Source organism: Micromys minutus, assembly GCF_963924665.1.
Source record: "Micromys minutus genome assembly, chromosome: X".
In the NCBI taxonomy this organism is placed as follows: domain Eukaryota; kingdom Metazoa; phylum Chordata; class Mammalia; order Rodentia; family Muridae; genus Micromys; species Micromys minutus.
In genome coordinates, this window is record NC_137970.1 from 81,488,348 (window position 1) to 81,508,895 (window position 20,548).

At 38.1% G+C, this 20,548-nt stretch overlaps 1 protein-coding gene across 4 annotated transcripts in view; it reads right to left on the reverse strand.

The window, feature by feature from the left end:
- The window catches only part of ACSL4 (acyl-CoA synthetase long chain family member 4), a 58,147-nt gene that overhangs the window by 22,225 nt on the left and 15,374 nt on the right, over nucleotides 1-20,548 (reverse strand). For 2 of the 4 annotated variants that reach the window (XM_080909821.1, XM_080909822.1), the window contains 4 exons: nucleotides 12,997-13,049; nucleotides 4,427-4,953; nucleotides 4,012-4,189; nucleotides 2,390-2,499 (listed from right to left, as the gene is read on the reverse strand). In XM_080909821.1, coding sequence (XP_080765947.1) covers nucleotides 2,390-2,499; nucleotides 4,012-4,189; nucleotides 4,427-4,777 — 639 coding nt within the window. In that variant the 5' untranslated portion in view covers nucleotides 4,778-4,953; nucleotides 12,997-13,049. The remainder of the gene's footprint in view (nucleotides 1-2,389; nucleotides 2,500-4,011; nucleotides 4,190-4,426; nucleotides 4,954-12,996; nucleotides 13,050-20,548) is intronic. The other 2 variants (XM_080909824.1, XM_080909823.1) reach the window with 2 other exon arrangements.

Consider the following 20,548-nt stretch of genomic DNA (forward strand, 5'->3'; position numbering starts at 1 on the left):
GGAAGGTACACAGATTAAAAGGAAAAGTCAGAATAACTGAATGGATTAAGATTACCTAATCCATATAATCAACTTGCTGCATTTCTAAAGGCACGCCTCTACTAAGTACCAGGTAAAATAAGAGTTGAAATCAAAAGCAGTAAAAAGAAATAAAGAAGGCCACTCATATGATACTAAAAGGACTGGGGTCAGCAAAATGACTCTGTGGGTAACGGCGCTTCCCTCCAAGCCTGGTGACCTGAGATCCATATAGGAGATCCTACATGGAAGGGAAGAATCAACTCCCTCAAATTGTTCTGACTTCTGTATTTACAAGGTGCCATATGGGCGTGTCTATCCCACTCCAATTAAGCAACAAAGGGATAATCTGTACAAAAATAAAAAATATCTATATATGCAACAAGTATCTGTGAACCCAAATACTTTTTAAAACAAGCATTCACAAAGACAGTGATAGATTTCAATATAGTGACAGTCGAACAACCCACTTGGGCACATGACCCATACATGAAGTCAGTCAGTAACATCAAAATCCAGAATTGTACCCCAAAATAAACAACTTAATAGGTGCCTACAAACAGGTACCGAATAAACAGTTCATACTATTATGACAGTTGAACAAAATGTGGTTTTGTACCTCTCTGTATCTCCCCTAGACATTCCCAACCTGCTTCCCACTTCTTACCCATGTATGGAATATACTTCATGACACACAACATAATAGAACATGAAAAAGTGCCAATAATCTTTTAAAGTTAAAATCTGCCAATTAGTTATTCTGACCACAGTACAATAAAAGTAGAAAAAAAAAGAGGTTAATAAACTACACACATATATGAAAGTCAAACAGCCCAACCAATGGATCAAAAATGAAACCAAAAAAGAAATTTAAATTTTTTTCTTGAAACAAATGACAGTGGAGACAGATACAAGATATGAAAACATAGGATACAGTGAAAGTAGTAGCAAAGGTGAGGTACATTTTTTTTAAGTAGTCTTCAATAATTTTTTAAATTTACAATAAAATTACATCTTTGTATCTCAAAAACCTAGAAAAATCAACAAATCCAACCGAAAACTAGAGCAGAAGAGAAGAACAAAGACTAGAAGTAGATAAAACAGACATTAATTCGAAAGATGAGGGAGCCCCAGAACTGGTTCTTCAGAAGATAAACAGGGCCTGGGAGACAGCCCAGCCTGGGAAAACGTGAGCACTGAAGTGGAACTAGTTTTCAATTGCATTTGTTTTGTTCTTGGATGAACTCCAATAGAAAACAGAAGTGAAGTCAGACAAGTGGCATTATGGGAAACTAAAAAGTTTCTGAACGGTAAAGGTTACAATCCTCAGACCAGGAAGAACCACCGGACAGGGTAAAAATACTGCAAAGCCTGCATGTCACATGATACATATCTGGAGACTCAGCAAGAAAAAGCCAAGAAAGCCAAATAAAAATGGGCAATACATCTACATAAACATTTCTCAAAAGGAGACGAAAATAACCAACAGATAAATTTAAAAAAAAAATCTAAGCATCACCAATCATCAGGGAAATATAAGTCTAGCTCCCAGCATGACTGTTATCAGGCAGGAAAAAGTTACTAAGGAGCAACTTTTTTTTTCACAAACATTGTGGGGGAAATCCTTGTACCACACTGTTTATAAAAATCTCCATCAATATAGTCATACAAAAGCAGCACTAAACTTAAAAACAGAATTACTATATGACCATAACAATCTTAATATTGCAAATCCTGAAGGTATGAAATCATTGTCATAGCATTCCTAGGCTCACGTTCACTACTGTACTATTCACAATAGACAAGGAATGGATACAGGCCATGAACGGATAGAAAAGATGTGTTGGCTATATCCATTGAAAACATATTTGACCATAAAAAGGAGGAGAGTCTACCATTCCCAACAGTTAGGCTGCAACTAAAGGTCATTTCTCTAAGTGAAATAAGCCAGGCACAGAAAGATAAGTAGCACATACTCTCATTCATGTAAATGTAAGAAAATCTTATCAAATTGAAGTGGAGGGTAAAACTGTAGCTACCAGAGGCTAGTTGCAGGAGGGGTGGGAGGACAGGGAAGCGGACTCAATGAGTCTAAGTTACAACTGGATATGGATCAAGAAGATAGAATTACTGCACAGTGAGATGGCTATATTGAACATGAATCATCTATTTCAAAAAACTAAAAATTGGTATACTCAATGTTTTCATCATAAAGAAATAAAAATGCTTATGGAAACACATATTAAGCTGATTTGAACATTCCACAGTATAAACATACATTGAAATGTCACATGGTTACCACATATAGACTCAATTTTTACAGATTGGTTGAAAATTAAATATACATTTAAAATAACTGTTTCATATTTACCTTCAGTTTGCTTTCCAAAAGTTCCACACTAGTAATCAGATAGGAAGCCTCAGATTCATTCAATCCATGAACTACAGCTTCTCTGCCAAGCGTAGCGTATAAAGTCACAACTAGGTAACAAAAAGTAAAGAAAATTGTATACTTAAAACTTTTGAGGAACTGTTATTCAAGGCAGGCTTTACAGACACAAAAGCACTTCATGATCTGAGTTGATTTCATATTGTCTAAGTACCTCAAACTGGGCCTTACAAATTCCCAAGAATCCACTTGGAGAAAGTTGTGTCAGAGTGCAGCCCAGCAACAACTTGCCTATGACACATACTTTCATTAGTCATTGTCCCAAAGATTAGGTCAGCTTTTTTTTTTTTAATTTTAGCATCTCAAGTCAGAAGATTAGCCACAAATAATGTACTTACCCCTTCCAAGATGTTTTTTATCAGTGGGCTCAATTTCTAATGCTATTGGTGATTTCCAGACCTTACCTAGCAAGGCTGGTAGATATGTTCTAGAGGACCTACCAGCCAACAGCATATACCAACAGTGAAATCAGTTGGAATTGAGTGACATCTGCTGAACTAGAACAGATGTGGAGAGTCAGCTTTCCTCTGGCAACTAGAAATTGCCCATACATCAGAAACGGCAGTTTTCTTAATGCTTGGGGAAGGTGGGTAATGAGGGCGGTAAGGGGCTCAGTGGCTAAGAGACTTGCTGCTCTTGCAGAGAACAAGGGTTCGGGTCCCGGCATCCATGTGGCTGCTTACATCATCAATAATTCCAATTCCAGGTTTCTGCTCACCAGCCACACATGCATTTACAAAAAATTATTTTTGTACAATGACAAAAACATATGCTTGCCAACCAGAAACATACATACCCACCTTCCTTTACTCTTGACTCTCTAGGGTCAATTGTAGCTTAAGCGTGCTTGTTTCATATGGAAAACTACGTTAAATCAAACAAGACAGTTGGACGTGCAAAAATGAACTACAATTTTGTAAGCAATCCCTTTTGTTATAATCTCTAAAAACTATACCTTTCTTCTTTAAATATTTAGGGTATAATTCATTTCCAATAAAAAAAAAAAAAAAAACTCTGAATTATACCTAGTAAGGGCTCAGCTGCTAAACCAACCAACTCGCGTGTGTGTGTTCGTGTGTGTGTGTGTGTGTGTGTGTGTGTGTGTGTGTTGGGTATTGGACTTCACTTTTCAGACAAGGTCTCTTACTGCTTTTTTGCTGTTGTGTATACAGGAGAGCTGGCTCATGATCTTAGAAGAATTCTCTTGTCTCCATTTTCCACCTTGCCCTAGGAAAGCTGGGAATACGACCACATGTAGCTACATGAACTCAGCCTTGTGCTTACACAGCATGTGCTTTACCCACCAAGTCATCTTCCTAGACCCTAACCATGTTTTATGGACATAAACATAAAGAAATATACCTAAGGAACACTGTGTGTCTGAGAAAGAGTTTTCAGTGCTGAAGAGCAAATCTATGATCTCGAGCATGCTGTGAAGATGCTTTCCTTTTCAAAACCAGCTCACTTTTAAACAGACATCTCAGAACACACTCTGCTTGTCAGTAAAACACTCCCTTCCCCTGCCACAAGCACTCGGTACTTACGTGGAAAGTTGTACTTAAAGCAGGTCTGTGCTGCGATCATCCACTCCGCCCTGGTCTCACAGAAAATGGCAATGGTGTTCTTTGGTTTCAGTCCCAATGCAGTGAGGCCACTTCCAAAGTTATTCACTCTGCAGTTCACTTCAAGATAGTTTATCCATTTATAATTCCCAAGAATTAACTGTTAAGAGGGAGACGTTTTCCACTATCAGAATATTTATTCGAATGAGCAATTTAAATACTATTCAAAACATAGAACTCTCAAAAATCCCACGATGTGAAGGCTCAGAAGCTAGGAGACCTCTGAGATTTCATTACCAAGCACCAGGATCCAGTGCCAGCATTCTTAAAATGCATTCGATTTACGTAAACTGCACCTCTGTCATTAAAACAAATAAAAAGGACATAAATGTTTTACCTTCTTAAAAACCTTTCCATTTGGCTGCATTTCATTTTCTTCACTCAGGATCTCCCGGGTCCCAAGGCTGTCCTTCTTCCCAAACTTGGCTACAGCATGGTCAAATAGTTTATCCAGAGTATCTGCTCCAGGGATGTCTATGACAGCTAGTGAGTCGAAGTGCGTGACAGAGCGATATGGACTTCCAGGTTTGTCTGAAGTAGGCTTAGCTTTTATTCTCTTTGCCATAGCGTTTTTCTTCTTGGCATTGGTAAGAAAATACCATGGAATAAATATAAGGGCACTGTATATTGTTATTAACAAGTGGACAGGCAGCAATATAAAGGTGAGCACATTTAGCTTAAGTTTCATAGTGGAAAAGCTTCTAATATGGCGCTTATTTGCAGTTTATTCTTTGGCTTCTTAAAGCCTTAGGTTTCTGGAGAAGGCAATAATGGAAGCAGCAGTCAGAGCAGCAGTATAGCCAAGGTAATTCAATGTTAGCGATAGATAAAAGTTAGAATCTTTGCAAGCCGACAATAAAGTACCTGTAGATAAAGACAATGAACCAGGCAGAGAATAGGGGGAAAAAACAAAAGAATATTAGCAAGTTGATAGCACAATTAATTTAAAATACTCAGACCTTTTAGTAGTTTATATAACTGATTCAATATAGAAAGATGAAGTAACTGGCATGAAATGTTAACATTCTCAAGTTTAGTCATGATTGACATCAGTATTTCTTAGTGCAAAGACTTCTGAATCTCAATTTGTCTGGGCCGAGTTTTAACAGGACTGTCATAGCAACTTCAAAACTCATCCCAGGAGTATAGATCTGACACAGTGGTCAGTCCTAGCCCTGGTCTCTTATATTACAGATATATCTATGCAGCGATAATATCATAAATGATTAAAAGCATACAATCAATTCATAGCCAAATACCAGGGGTCACTTTCTACTTCTTTGTATTTGCTGCCCTGAGTTCAACAATTTCTCATCTGAGGATGGGGTGGTGCCATCTGTCTTCAACTATGGTCCTTGGGAAATGTACACACTCAAGGACTTTTTTCAAAAATCTCTCTTTTCAAATTGTACTTTTTGAAATACTTCCATTATGTCTTTAGAGTTTCCACTGCGGTGAAAAAGCACCATAACCACAGAAAGTCTTATAAGAGAAAGAACTTAATTAAGGCTGCCTTTCAGTTCAGGGATTTAGCCCATTGTTATCATGGTGGGAAGTACTGCAGGACACAGTCAGACACGGTGCTGGAGAGGTATCTGAAAGTTCTACATCCAGATTGACAGGCAGAATTAAGAGAATGCCACACTGGGCCTGACTTGAACATCTGAAACCTAAAAGCTTTCCCCCAGTGACACACTTTCTCCAAAGAGCCGCGCCTACTCTAGCAAGTCCCCACATCCTAGTGCCTATGGTGGCCATTTTCTTTCAGAGGGAGGGAGATCATTTCTCAAAAGTATGTTGGTTTAGAACTACTGCTCTATGCTTTAGAGTTAGCTGTCCAAATGTGTAGAAGTGAAGATGTAACAAAATAACAGAGTAAAGGGTATATATCTTTAGTAATGTAGGAAAAGTAGATAAAGGAAAGATTATTTATTGTAGACTTAGGCAAATAGGGCACTTTTAATGGAAGAGTTCGGTGTTTGAAGGCTGTGCTTTATAACAGACCCTGACAACTTATTTGAAGACATGATTAAACAAACTTGTCCCGAAGGCCAAGAAGGCAATTTCTCACTTTAGTGGAAATCAGAATTTCAACTTGGAAAGTCCCAAATAAATCATGTAGTCCTAAACTTTGTACATAAAGGATGACGTCATCCGTTTGGGTTCTTGAGATGGTTTGCGGTGTACCTTAAAACCACGTATATTAACTCTGTGAGTAGATTTCCTAAATCTCACTGGGTTTTCAAAAGATTAATTTCATAAAGTAAACTAAAACCTGCTGATTGAGTCTATCACAAAAGACTGTTCAAGGTTACACAGTGAGGTAGTGGCAGAGGCACTTATGGAAACCCAGCGACTTACTCATCTTACCACACTAAGGTCCAGTTTATATCCAACTGGTCACCAATCCCTCTGAACTCTTCTTCCATCTGTCGTTAGTGCTGCATATTGGGGTGAGGTTAGTTATTAAGTGGCAGTGCTCCAGGAGTGAAGTTCCAGGGACATCATAAACCCCTGCTTCACCTAGAATAACTCCGTGGAGTCAGGTGGTGGTAGCAAGATACAGATCTATATATGCTATTATAGATGTAAGTCTTGGGAGAAGAGAAATACCTTCTACATAATCTCTCCTGCTTGATACAGAGATGCAAATAATATTCTGCAATTGTATGAAAATGAACTGTACTAAAAATGAATTGTACTAAAATAAAGCTGATATCCCAGCAATGAGCAGGCTTGACTGAGCCAGAAGATCTCAGGTCTAACCTCAGTGTGTACTTGGAAAGACTCTGTATCAGCAGCTTCACCTGTAAAATGTAAATACTATCCGAATTACCTACTTTATCGTTTTCAAAGAGCAACTTTTGGTCGTCCTTACTTAAATCCATGGGGCATCAGAATCAGCCTCTGCCCTGTTCTCATGTTGCTTTACTGACCCAGCTAAATCACACGCTAGGTCAACCCAAGTCTCTACCTAATCTGCACGTGTGCCCTCCAAAGATCTTCATGTGCGAGAACCTACTGTGCTAAGCATCTCACTAGAAGATGCACAGAAACCATACTGTTACTCTTCTAAGTCTCCTCCCTTCTCTTCAGATCCCCATCACTCCTCTAGGTGCTTACTATGGGGTGCTGTCATTACTTATTACTTTGTAGACAATCAGCCTCCACAGGATCTCTCAACCGTGTGGACTGCCTTCATGTGTCTATGGCCATATGCTCAATTCTCTTCTGTGACTGGATTAACTAGTATTGTTCCTCACTCTTTGCCTAAACATCATGGCTCTGTATACTGGTACTGTTCTGGTCTACTGAATCATGTCCATCCATATTTCTCTAACACTTCCTGTATTCTGGAATTAAAGGCACACATCTTTAATTCCGGCACCTGGGAGGCAGAGGCGGGAGATTTCTGACATCAAAGTCATCCTGGTCTAGAGAACAAGTTCCAGGACAGTCGGGCCTACACAAAGAAACCCTACCTCAGGAAAAAAAATCCAAAAGCCAAAACCAAACCAAATCAAACATTCCTTCTCTTGTACATAACTCTGGGCTTATCCCATTTCTTCTCATTAGAAATCCTTAAAAGGAGCTCTCTGTATAATCTGTCACACGGTTCCCACATTGTTTGCTCAGCTCCTCACCAAACTCATGTCTTTGTCCCCTACTACGCATCTAAAGTGCTCTGATCATTGCCCCCCCCCCCCCATGAAGCCCACACTGTTGGACCACAAGGTCAGCTGAAGCTCTCTAGCCATCTTCCTTGGATCTAGCTGTCTTTCTATTCTGACACTGTCAGTCTTCCTTCTTTGTCATTTCCCCAACACTACAGTGTCCAATCCTCTAATTGCTTCTCTAGTTCCATTCACACCTGTGCTGATCCATCTCATGTCGTCTCATAGACTGAAATATCCCATAATGGTGATGACTCCTACATAAGCCTGAGAGTCTGCCTGAAACTTCAAATTTGCATAATCAATGGCTTCCTTCATGGCTATTTGTAGAAGCCAATTAAAGCATCTAAATGTTAGCATGTTGAAATCATAGCCGGTGATCCTTCTGTAACTGTACTGTACCCAGTCTCGACTCTTTGGGTATATGTCCTGTTCCTTGGATTTCTGAGTTCACGTCCTACTATGCCCTCTGCTGGCACACTGCAGTACTCCCACGCTTTCATTACTGTCCCTGGGACATACTATATTGAGGCTCAGGGCTTTTGCACTTGATCTTTCTGCCTGAAATATTCTCCCTATATGTTACCTCTTTGCCTATTTTTCATCTTTAAACAAGTAACAGCTTTCTAGACGGATCTTTAGCCAGGTATTTTAAATCTATTCTTACAATACTCCCTTTTCTCTTTACTGCCGTTCACTAATATATTATTGGGTCATTTTTTTTTCATGTTTATTGCCTGTGTCTCCATTAGAACAGAAGTTTCATGAGGGGTTTTGGTGCTAGAACCTCACCAAGCAGAACAGCACCTCTATGTGACAGCTATTTAATAAATGTATTGAAGAACATATTCAGAACTGGTTGGAACTAGAAACTGAGAGTATGCACAAACTAAAGAATCTAAATACTTAAATTTAAGGAAAAATATTGTGTCAACATTCTAGGAAACAGAATGTTCTTAAAAGCCTTAGTAATTAAAATGACAGGAAAGTATGTTCCCCTTCCCTATATGAAAAGGATACTGCACCCCTGTATTGTTAGGGTACAAACTGAATTGTGTTTCCTTGAAGTGGGGTAATGAATGGAGTTCTGCTTCAGGACAGTGTCCACTTATGGGACGGTTAATTGCACTTTTGCCGTTTTACTATTTGAGGTTAGAATTCTCTTCATTAATAGTTATTGAGAAAGCCTATGAGGTGGTATCTTTACAGATATAAGAAGCTCAGAGACTGTAAGTACTGAGTTTACTACCAAAACACAGCTGAGCGTCAATTAAACTCTAGGTTTATTAACATCCAAGTCCCAATGCTCTATCTCTATTATCTTCTTGTACTGGTAAGAGTGGCAAATCTTCCATAGGAAGACATATTAGCAACACTTCTGAGCACTGATTTGCCCTCATCCAAAGGCATTGTATGAGGCAAAAAAAAAGAAGAAGAAGAAGGAGGAGGAGGAGGAAGAAGGAAGGAAGGAAGGAAGGAAGGAAGAAAGAGAAAGAAAGAAAGAAAGAAAGAAAGAAAGAAAGAAAGAAAGAAAGAAAGAAAGAAAGCCCTTTGGGTATCTAGCAAATTCCAGAAAGTTTAGGGAAGAATCAAGTATACTTTTATTTACTTCTGTTCTGATGTCAAATTTAGTTATTTCATTCCAGTTACTTCAAAAACCCCAAGATAGGTTAAACGCAAAAAGCATTAGCCATACATTCAGCTCCAGGGCCCAAAGTCAACACTTCATCTTGATTAAAGACTGAATTTAAAAGAAGAAATTTCTCTACCAGAAGCATGTCACACAATACCAACTTAAGATTAATGCCAAGATAATTTTTTTTTTTTAATTTTAGAAAACGAACCAAACCAAGCAAGGATCAATGCGTCTGCCACCACAGTAAGAAACTAGCATCATGGATCTTTATGCTAAAGCAGTGGTTTTAACCACTTTGGGGGTTGAACAATCTTTTCACAGGTTGTCTAAGACCATGGGTAAACACAGATATTTATATTTTGATTCATTTCAGTAGCAAAATTACAGTTATGAAGCAGCAGTAAAAACAATGTCATGGCTGAGGTCACCACAGCATGAGGAACTGCACTGAAGGGACACATTAGAAATGTTGAGAACCACGACACTAAGGTTTTATAAAATTGGTAAATAGGTCAATTTGAAAATCAAATCAACTGTACACATATTATTTTACTCACACTTTCAGCTCACATATTTATAAGTAAACTAAATCATATTTTACAGACTGAACATTAAATACAGATTAAACAGATAAGAGTACCTGCTATACTTTAAAAAGATCCTATTTCTAAATAGATGTTACATCACCAAGATTTTTATAAAAGGGTGGAGTGCTTTATAAAAATTTCACACACTATTACATTCCGACTTTGAAACGTGAGAATGTTCACAAATTATATTACAGAATAAATACTAACCTACATTTGGCAAATAACATGAGATTTTAAGATGCATTACAATCTAATTTGCTTCACAGCGTAACATTAAAACTTTAAAATATATTTTAAGACGATAAATGAATTGAGATTAACTAGCAAGATCTCTTGGTATAAAAAGTATCTATCTTCTTTCTTCTATCTATCTATCTATCTATCTATCTCAGACTCCCAAGTAAGTCTCACCAAACTGTTACACTATAAAACAATGACCATTTTAACCAATAAAAAATAATTTTTATCACATTTGAAGCTCTGTTATTAAAATAGAAGAAAATACAACAAATTAAAACCTGGGAGAATGGGTGGATAGACAGGCACACACATACATTGTCCTTCACCAACATACACAGATAACTAGTTATTGTTTTGCTTCAAAGTACTTTATCACAACTGATCTCCAAGCACATCCCTCACAAGATTAGCCAAATCTATTTACTTCATCACCTGGAGAAGCGCTAACTCCTGAAGTCGCCATCCTGCCAGTCTCTTCCCAGCTTTTCCCAGGAAAGAAAGCACCCCAGCAGCCATGGTGAAGATGTTCACTCATGCTCTAGTGTGAGCTCCCTCCCTCCCGTAATGCCTTAAAAAGATCCCCGGCAGGCATCAGATGTTTCATCTAGGTCATAGGTTGACATAATTGGGATCCTATCTCCATATGTTGAAACATGGAGATTTAGGAGCCAATGGTACTGCCTACACACTTCACATCTACACTGTGTAGGACTATATGTCTCGTACTCATTTTAAGGGAGGAGGCATAATCGATTTTTAAATATGTATATTTCTTCAGTTGGTACTGACTGTGTGTGTAATTTAAGTCAAAGTTAAGGAATGTGGAGGAGAAATATACCAGAAGGTGGTACCTACTGGTAATGCATGATATCACAATCCAAGTTGGTTAACCAGAAAAAAAAAACATCATGGTAAAGGAGAAAGGGGTACAAGAGATAACCTCCAAATGCCACTTTTACTTTAATTATTCATTACAAGTGCTTTGGACAGATGCTTGACTAAAAAAAGAATTATCACACAAAGTCACATACTCCCCCCCACCCCCCCCAAAAAAAAAACACCCATGGGAAACTACTCTTGAACTTAGCATGTCCACATTAAGGTCAGGACTATATGAAGACTGTATTCCACTCAGCTTCTTCTTACATTCACGTTGCTTACCTGGCCCATGTCTCACCAAGGTGAGTGAGGCAAAGGCAATATAAAGAAATTATTTTTTATTTTGAAACTTATTTTGAGATAACTGGAGCAAAGTTATAACAAATGATGGATGGCCTCCAATGTGCTACAGGGCAGTGTCTGGGAAGGACTGGTCAGGACTTCTGCCAACTTGCTGGTAATTCCTACTCTTTGCCTTGACTTATTTCTGCCAAAGCCTAGATCGATTTGCTGTGTATCAGTTGTTATAAATGTGTACCTGTGTTCTTAGATAGGGGTACAAAAAGAAGGTTGCCCTCTCTGGAGAGATAGCTACAGCTTGATATGCTGAGCCCAGTCCCCCCCCTCCCCCACCAATGACAGCAATCTCTTTTCCAAAGGAAATGCTAAGCTGACTGATGTCACCTACTTTGTCAAACAAGCAGTAGTAACAAAGAACCTTAGGAAACAGCTGATTCTGGCCTCCACTGTGGCCATGTTTAAGACTCTTCTAAAGCAAACTAAAGAGTGGTTATTGATTTAGACATGTAAGAACATTCAATATTCTGAATTTCTTCAGGCTTGGAAATCAGTCATTAGCATGAAAGAATTACTTCATCTTCTGTTTCTAGTTCATAACTTAGAAACAATGAAACCAATTCTCAAAAGACCAGAAATACTAGACAGGCAATGTCAGGACTGCTAAGCTGTCAAGTCAGAAATAAATGAGCCTGTCATTTCTCATCTATAAAATTAAAAGATAGATTCAGATTTCAACACAAAGTCTAGTTTTGCTTTTAAAGATAAGGGTAATGAATGACATAGTTCTTCTGTTGCCAGATATGGGTGTTAAAAATATCCCTACCACTTACTATAACCATCAGTTTATAAAATAAATGCTTACCCCTTCGAACTGAGACCAGTATAGCCTTTACAGGAAGAGGGCTAGCATTAAACAAGAGAATTCACACTTACTCTTCCTTTTTGCCCTGCTACGGAGTAACTAGTAAAAACTAGTAAAAATTTCTCCACTGGATAACACTAGCCTAAAAATCTACATTTGGGAACCACTGAACTAGTTTATTTTCAAGGTCTAAGTCTCAAAAAGTATGACTCCAAGTGCTCTGATGCATCATGGTCCAGAAATAAGTGCCTTAGTGAAAGACAATGCTGACATTTAAATGTATGTACATCAATCAGATAGATGTTTACATCCATTTGACAAATAACCACTAAGGTACAATAAGCTTCAATTTCTGAGATGGGGAGTAGGGGGGCGACAATCAATCAGCAATTGTGTGCTTCCTATCCAGCCCATTTTACAGACAAGAAAGCCAACCAGACTGCCAAAATTAGCTTGGTCAACTCAGTACTCAAAATTGAAACTGACTGTATAATTCCATTTTGGAATATAACTCAAAGAAAGGATTTAATTACTGTTCTCCTTCTACTGTTCCCTTTGAGTGAAACATGGGTGAAACTCTAGAAATTACATAAAGAAAATATATTTTTCCCATTTTCCTTTTTCCAATATTGCCCTTTTTAACATTATAGATACTGGTACTTTCCTTAATAGCCTCAAAATGCGGATACAATTACACATTTTAAGTCCTGAAGGACTTATACTTACAGATTTCTTCTTTCACTTTTATTAAGAACAGGTGTATCTCCTGTGATCTGACTCTGCAGTGAGAAACAAAATGTATTAGTACAGTGACCTGAGACATGAGTCTTTGCAAAAGAAAACCAGGTGATCGCTCACATTTTCTGTGCCCCTTAGCTCAGGATAAGCCAGTTACCAAGGTTAAAATAATAAACTACTAAGATGAGTGCCTGATTCAAAGTAGTAATTAACAGGAGTTCAAGCATAGGAGATTTTGAATGCCTCTGAGAACACACCAAGCAAATAAGACAAGGTTTGTGACCCAAATTTCTTGAAAGATGTAGAACTGTTCTTGAAAACTGTGTGAGCCTCCTAGGTGTAGCTGACAGAAGTGAGCTGACTTCAGCTGTTGATATTCATGTTGCTCTATGGAAAGACATGTTTTTGCCCTGTGTGGCTTGTCCTTGTGATTGATTAAAACTCCTTACTCATATGAATCTTCACTCTCAGAGTAAAAACTGTCTGATGCTCTGAATAAAGTTAACTACTGCATGAGACTTAGTCTCTCTCCCTCCCTCCCTGCTCTCCCAAGGTTTACCCAACTGGAGTAGGGAAACTAGAACAACAACGCCTAGCGCCAAATTGGAAAATAAAGAATGTAATGGCTACCTGGCAGAGAAGAGGAAACCAAATCACATTTTCTAATCTAGCCAATCAAGAGTTTCCTACACAAGAGAACTAATCCACAACTCTCCCAGCATCACCCTACGAAACAGCACCTTTGCTCAGTCATTCTAGACAAATAAATTGAGAAGTAATTTATTATAGGAAACCTAAATAGGTTATTGCAAGGAGGTCAACTGACAGATAATGAGAAACAGATGATTCTGCTAAAATTATAAAGTAAACCTTACTCAGAATTTTTCATGAATATACAAGTGTTTTTAATAAGGAAGTTGAAACAGCTTAGCTTAGCAAAATTTTCACACACTGAAAGCATAATATGGTTTTGTTTCTACTGAATAGCCTGGTAGTATGGAAAAATACAGTGCCAAATGTTTACAATTATGCAAGAACTGAGAAACTAATTCACCAAATACAAGGGAGAAACGCCACAGCCATAAAGCTAATGAGAGTTAACAAATGATTTTTTTCCAAACACAATCCCAAAGTGCTACTAATACATAGCAGTGCTATTAAACTTTGGATAACCTCATACTTGGGAACAGACTTAAAAAACAAACCATTACAGTATTTGGTTTGGGCCTTCTCTGTAAGTAAATCAGTCTGTTAACCAATAATTTAAAAACATCCTTTGAAAAGTCAAGTAAATACTAAACATGTGATAGCATCTATTGGACATAGTCCAGGTATGAGTTGATCTCTTGTATTTAATATCTCACGCATGAATGTTAGGCTGAAAATAAGATGTTTCAGAGAGAGTAGAAAAATACTACAGAAATCAATACACTGCGATCAAACCTAAAGGTAAAAATTCAATCCAGGTCAATTCAAAAATTTCCTAACCAATAGTGGTGTTTTATACATATTAAGGAAATAGACAGTCCTCTATTAATAAAAGCTTGTGAATTTAAAAAAAAAATCATGATATACAGCTTAAAACTTTAAAATATATGTCTAAAAAAATCACAGTTCCATTATACGTGCATATTTGAGTTTTTCATATTCACAACATTTATGCCAAAATATTATGTCTAGCTGTTTTAATATTTTATGATTTTCATATTTTCAGGCAAATTCATTATCTTCCAGTTTTTCCATAAAATAAATATATACTTGGGAGCTGGATAGAAGACCCAGTGGTGGCTAAAAGTTCTTACTGCTCTTTTGGACTTGAGTTCAGTTCCCAGCACCTATATTGGATGGCTTACAACCACCTGTAACTACAGTTGTAGGGGTCTGTCTAACAATGTCCTCTTCTGGACTCCATGGACACTGCCTGCACCTACAAATCAGTGAATGCCAGAACCAACAGGGGGAAAAAAACTGGATAATGCTGGCTCAGCTGTTAAGAGCACTGACTGCTCTTCCAGAGGTCCTGAGGTCAATTCCCAGCAACCACATGGTGGCTCACAACCATCTGTAATGAGATCTGATACCTTCTTCTGGTGTGTCTGAAGACAGTGACAATATACTCACATACATAAAATAAATAAGCATTTAAAAAAAGAAACTGGATATTGCATAGTCTCAAAATATCTACATATTAATAAAATATATTAATATTTCTTGCAAATAGAAAAACAAAAGCCAGGTATGGTGGCATACACCTTAAGGAAGAGGTGGCAGGGAGATCTCTGTGAGTACAAGACAAGCCTACCTATTCTATATGCTAAGTTCCAATCAGTCGGGGTGACCCTGTCATGTGGTGAGACCCTATCTCACAAAAAAACAAAACAACAATATATAGACTAATATTTTATTACTTTACCAAAAAAAATCTACTTGTTTTATGTCTCAAAGAAACCATAAACTACATGGAAAAACCATTAAAATTCTGGCTATTGCAAGTGCTCTTGATTTAGAGACTTTAATTCATGCTCTATCCAGAATTGTGTCCCAAAGCTGTATCTACTAGGAATACCTTCACTGACACAGGCTAAAATGCCTACTCTTCTTTGAACTCCTAAAGCTCTCCAAATAGTCCTAAAGTTGAATGATATTATCCTGTATCAAGATCTAAAGGGCAAGGACACAGGTGCTATTATGTCTGTACCCCACAATCTTGTAAAAAGCATCAAATATGTCATACGATGGATAATAGAAACTAACTCCTGGTATGAGTCTTTACATTTTTCCTCACAGCTTACATCATTTGTTTTAAACTATTTTTTTGGTATGATGATTTTACATTCTTTAACAGACATTTTGAAAACACACTTAAGGCAAAAGTTTATTGCTATGACAGTTTAGTTTTAATGCCAAAAGAAACTCATCCCAGCTAGTAAGTTAATTACTACCTACTATTTTACATAACTTCTCCCCCAAGCAATTAGTGCACAGCAAGATACCACTTTATTAAGCTACAAGGTGAGTTCCAGCCTTCAACTGAGACAAATTGTGGACAATTCCACTCCTCATTAACAACATTAGGGGATTCCAAGACCAAAGAAGCCCAGGTATTTTAGGTTTAACCTTTCTCTGTAGTCCAGAGGAGCCTCAGACTTGGCAATCCTAATACCCCTGACTCCTCAGTGCTGAGATTACCGGACACACAACACCCGAAAAAAAATACTAGCATAGAAAGAAGTAAACTCAGTATAAAAATAGATATACCAGAGGGGCACTGTGCTAAGGGAAATAGGACAGGCATAAAAGTACCACAAAAATCAAAATCTGGCTGCAAAATCATTAAAAACAATAAAAAGTAAAAGGGGGGGATAGAAAAGTAGTTTACCAGGATCTGCGGGGAAAATACCGTTGTAGCAGTCAAAGAACATAAGTTTCAGTTATGCAAGATAATTCCTAAAGATCTGTTCTGCAATATGGTGACTGTAGATAACAATACTGTCTTGTACACTTAAAATCTTCAAAGAGAACTTCTCAGAAGTACTCTTGTCAGCTATATGCAAATAATAAATGAGAGGAAAATTTGAGGGGGGGGCGTTAGGTTGGCTCACTGTATAGACTGTGGTAATGATTTTCGTGGTGTACACTCATCTGTAAACTTATCAAGCTGGACACTTTAAATATATTTAACTTTTGCCAGGCAGTGGTGGCTCATGCCTCTAATCCCAGCAAGGCACACAAAGATGGGTGAACCTCTGAGTTTGAAGCCAGCCTGTTCTACAGAGCTAGTTTTAGGATGACCAAGACACAAAGAAAACCTGTCTTAAAACACACACACACACACACACACACACACACACACAGAGAGAGAGAGAGAGAGAGAGAGAGAGAGAGAGCGTCAACTTTTATAAGTCAATCATGCTTCAGAAACCTTCAAAGACTAGATATTAATTCTTGTCTATCTGTAGAACAACTGTGTGTCTGTAGTTATGAGGACTCTCCACCTTAAAATGAATCCAAATGAGCATGTGCAGCAATGAGCACGCCAAACAAGTCTACCAATTTCTTTATCAGAAGGCCTTTGACCAACCATTTCTTAAGACAGTTTACTTGAAGGAGCTTGACTTGTTCTGCTACCAGTGGCAGATCCAGCTTGACTGTTTTGAAATAACCACTAGGTGGGAGAAGCTTTTTATAGATGAACACTGCCATTACATCACACCGACTCAAATAGCCTAGACAATAAACTGCAGGCACTGAACTAAGCTGCTGCCTGGCAAGGTGATTCAAGAAATGTGCTGACCCCATGGATGAACCTAGCATTCCAAAGCCTTCACTTAAAATAATACTTGAAGGAAATGCTTGTTACTTGGTGAGTAAATACTAAGGTCATGTCTTTCCAAAATCTGTAAGACATTTTTTTTTATCCAGAAGTTTATAAAGTCACAAAAAATAGCTATGATCAGAGAAATGACTAATATAATGAGCAATTTTAGGAAAATATTTGTGACTTCCTCTGTAAACTGTTAAGTAAAAATAAAGCTTTAGAAACAAGGTCCTATAGTTTAAAACAGAGCCTATTCCCAACAGTGTGACTAGCTCTTTACAATCTAGTATTTACAACGCTATGCTTGTACTTTCAGTTCTGCATGAACTAAAATGATGGACTCATCAACCCGAAGGCCAACTAAAATAAACGGATGCCATCAACATCAGGTACAAAGGAGCGTTTGTAAGATGTTGAAGTGAATAGATACTGACCAGGTGTGATGGAACTGGCTTTAATCCTAGCACTCAAAGAGGCAGAGCTCTACATGCAAAGCTAGTTTGGTCTGCACAGTGAGTTCCAGGACAACCAGAGCTTAGAGAAACCCTGTCTCAAAAAGGGGGGTGGGGATATGGCATAAACTCAAACGTGTTTTGTAATTTGGCGATGTGTATTAAGCCTAACACACATTGTTATTATTAACTCATTTCATGACCACTGTAAGAATGTCATCAGGAAATGAAAAGAGGTGGAGATGCCCACATGCACACATAAAAAATAATGTGAAGAACAGCCACTGTGACACGTTAAAATGAGACTAACAAAGTCACGGTGTTGCCGCAGCTCTGGGGAAGAGTGCTTACCTAGTAGGCCAAGCGCCTTATTTTCACCTCTCAGTACAAATAAATAAGCAAATACTAGCAAAAAAAAATTACTGTTGTGGTCCCATGAGTCACCCCAGATATATTTCAACTATCACTAAAACAGATGGCATTAAAAAGCCAGCCGCTATGAAGCACTTCCACACACAAATGAAATGTCTGTGGATTCCACAGTTCTACTTACCTTTCCTATTAAAACACAATGCAAATAATAGAAGTCAACTACGCAATACTTGCTAACCCTTTTGATGTCTGTGTATAGAATACAGATTATTGCTTTCTATACTGGTAATCAGAGGGGCTTTGAAAGGATTTCAGTAGTGAACCCTTTATTAGTATTTCTTGTTTAAATGTGGCGTCTGAAACACAAAACTTTAGAGATTCTCACTTTACCAAGCACAGTCTTGCTTTAGACATTGCAAAGAAATGTGATGCCTTACAACTGTGTCCCGGCTGACTTCACAAAATCGGATGCAGAAAAGGCTGAATCATTTCTCTCCCTCAAAGTTTTCATTTCCAAATGTTTCAGGCAGCCATAAAGTACCATTAAGTAAGCACACTTCCTGTAATGTCAACGAGTCTATGAAAGTGTCCTGCAATAACCTCGACAGGGCCTTGCTACAGGAAGTTCACAATACTGGCAATTAGGAAAGGAATCCAAGTATTATGCATGTTTTCATTGCAGCACATAACCAGAGATTTACTCAAAACAACGCTGCATGTCCACGTTAAAGGAAAGTGCCTCACTGGTTAGATATAACTGCATAACCAGGCTTTACCAAGACTAGATTAGAATCTGTGTGATCACATCCCATCTCCAAGCTTCCCAAGGACTATAATGGAGCTGCACACACCCGTTACCCTAGAGTAGATTCAAACCCCTTCTCTTTTAGGAAAAGATTCTTAATTTGTCTCTAGTTACCCAGCATATGGCAAATGCAGACTCTGGCCACAGGAACTAAAGCTAGCCTTCACAACTCAAAAAAAATGCTTGCAGGTTCTCTCAGCCCCTTCTTTCTCCTTCACACATGTGTGCACATATGCTATAGTCTTCCAAAATCTACAATTTTAGTTTATATATAACTGAACATTTTACAATTCCAGCCAAAATCTAAAATAGCACCTTGTTGATTCCAAATAAAATTCTTTATCTTAAAAGTTTATATTTTAAGATGAAATAAAACAGGCACACTGAAAGAAATATCTCCATTTTATATTTATACAAATTTAAAAGACAATAGTCCAAATATTGAAACTAAGTTCCAATTTAACTTTAAAAAAAATGTTGTCAAGTTAACTTCAGAAATCAAAATTTCTACCTTTGCAAATAATAAATGTCTTGGGGGAAGGGGTTGGTAAAAAAATGATTCAAAACCAGTTATAATTTCCCATCTATAAGTTTCTGGAAACCTTAGCAATGCATATCAAATAATGCTTGTTTGGCTACCAGCCTACGACGAAAGTCTAAAGCAAATCTGAATGTGTGTAAACCAATGCAGATCCTATAGATGGCTGCTGCTGGAACAAACAGTAATGACCTGGGTCTCCAATGCAGCCTAACAGCATGCTAAGGCACAAGAGCAAAGAGCATGATTTCACCTAGACCTATGGCTCCAATATCACACTGCAGCCCAGCTGAAAGGCAGCCTGCGCAGCAAACAGGGGTTGATATGCCACAACTAGATAGACAACCATCCTTAACTGCTGGCTGTGCCACTTACTGGAGCTTGGTGATCTCCTAGTTCCACGTACCACAACTATACGATGAAGAGAACACAGCTAGTGCCCACCACGTCTGCCATGATGAACTTACAGTGCCTCAAAAGCATTAAGTTTTTGTCTTTCACCTCCTTTCCTAGCATGTATTTTTTTCTTCTGCTGTGAACATTCTATTCTTCCCTTTCCTGGCTTCCTTGGGGTAGTTATTGAAGCAATGCGGGTAGAAAGCCCTCTCTGTCTTGCCATCTATAGCACGTGCATTTGGCACTGGCCCCGGAGCTCTGTCTGCACTTAAACTTCGGTTTGTGTTCTCCTGCTTTCGTTCTCTCATTGAAAATGGAGGCCACGCTTGTCTTGATTACCACCATACCCTGGGGAGCATCATATGGATGCAGGACGGGCTCCAAGTAGATGCTTAGTAAGTCTTCCTTGAATGAATATTGATTGAAACGACCAGTCAGACAAGGGCAAGAGGAAATCGAAGAAATTCTAAACTACAGCTTTCATGCTGTACTGAAGTCTGAGCATCTTCATATATTGATTGATAGGAGTGTTTCTTCTTATACAATGGGAAGCTTGTCCTTAGACATCAAAAGAGGTGTCTATTCTACCAAATACAAAGTATGTGCCCTTTTCTTGTGCAAAGAGCCATAGCTTCATAAAGCAGAGCAAACAAGAATCC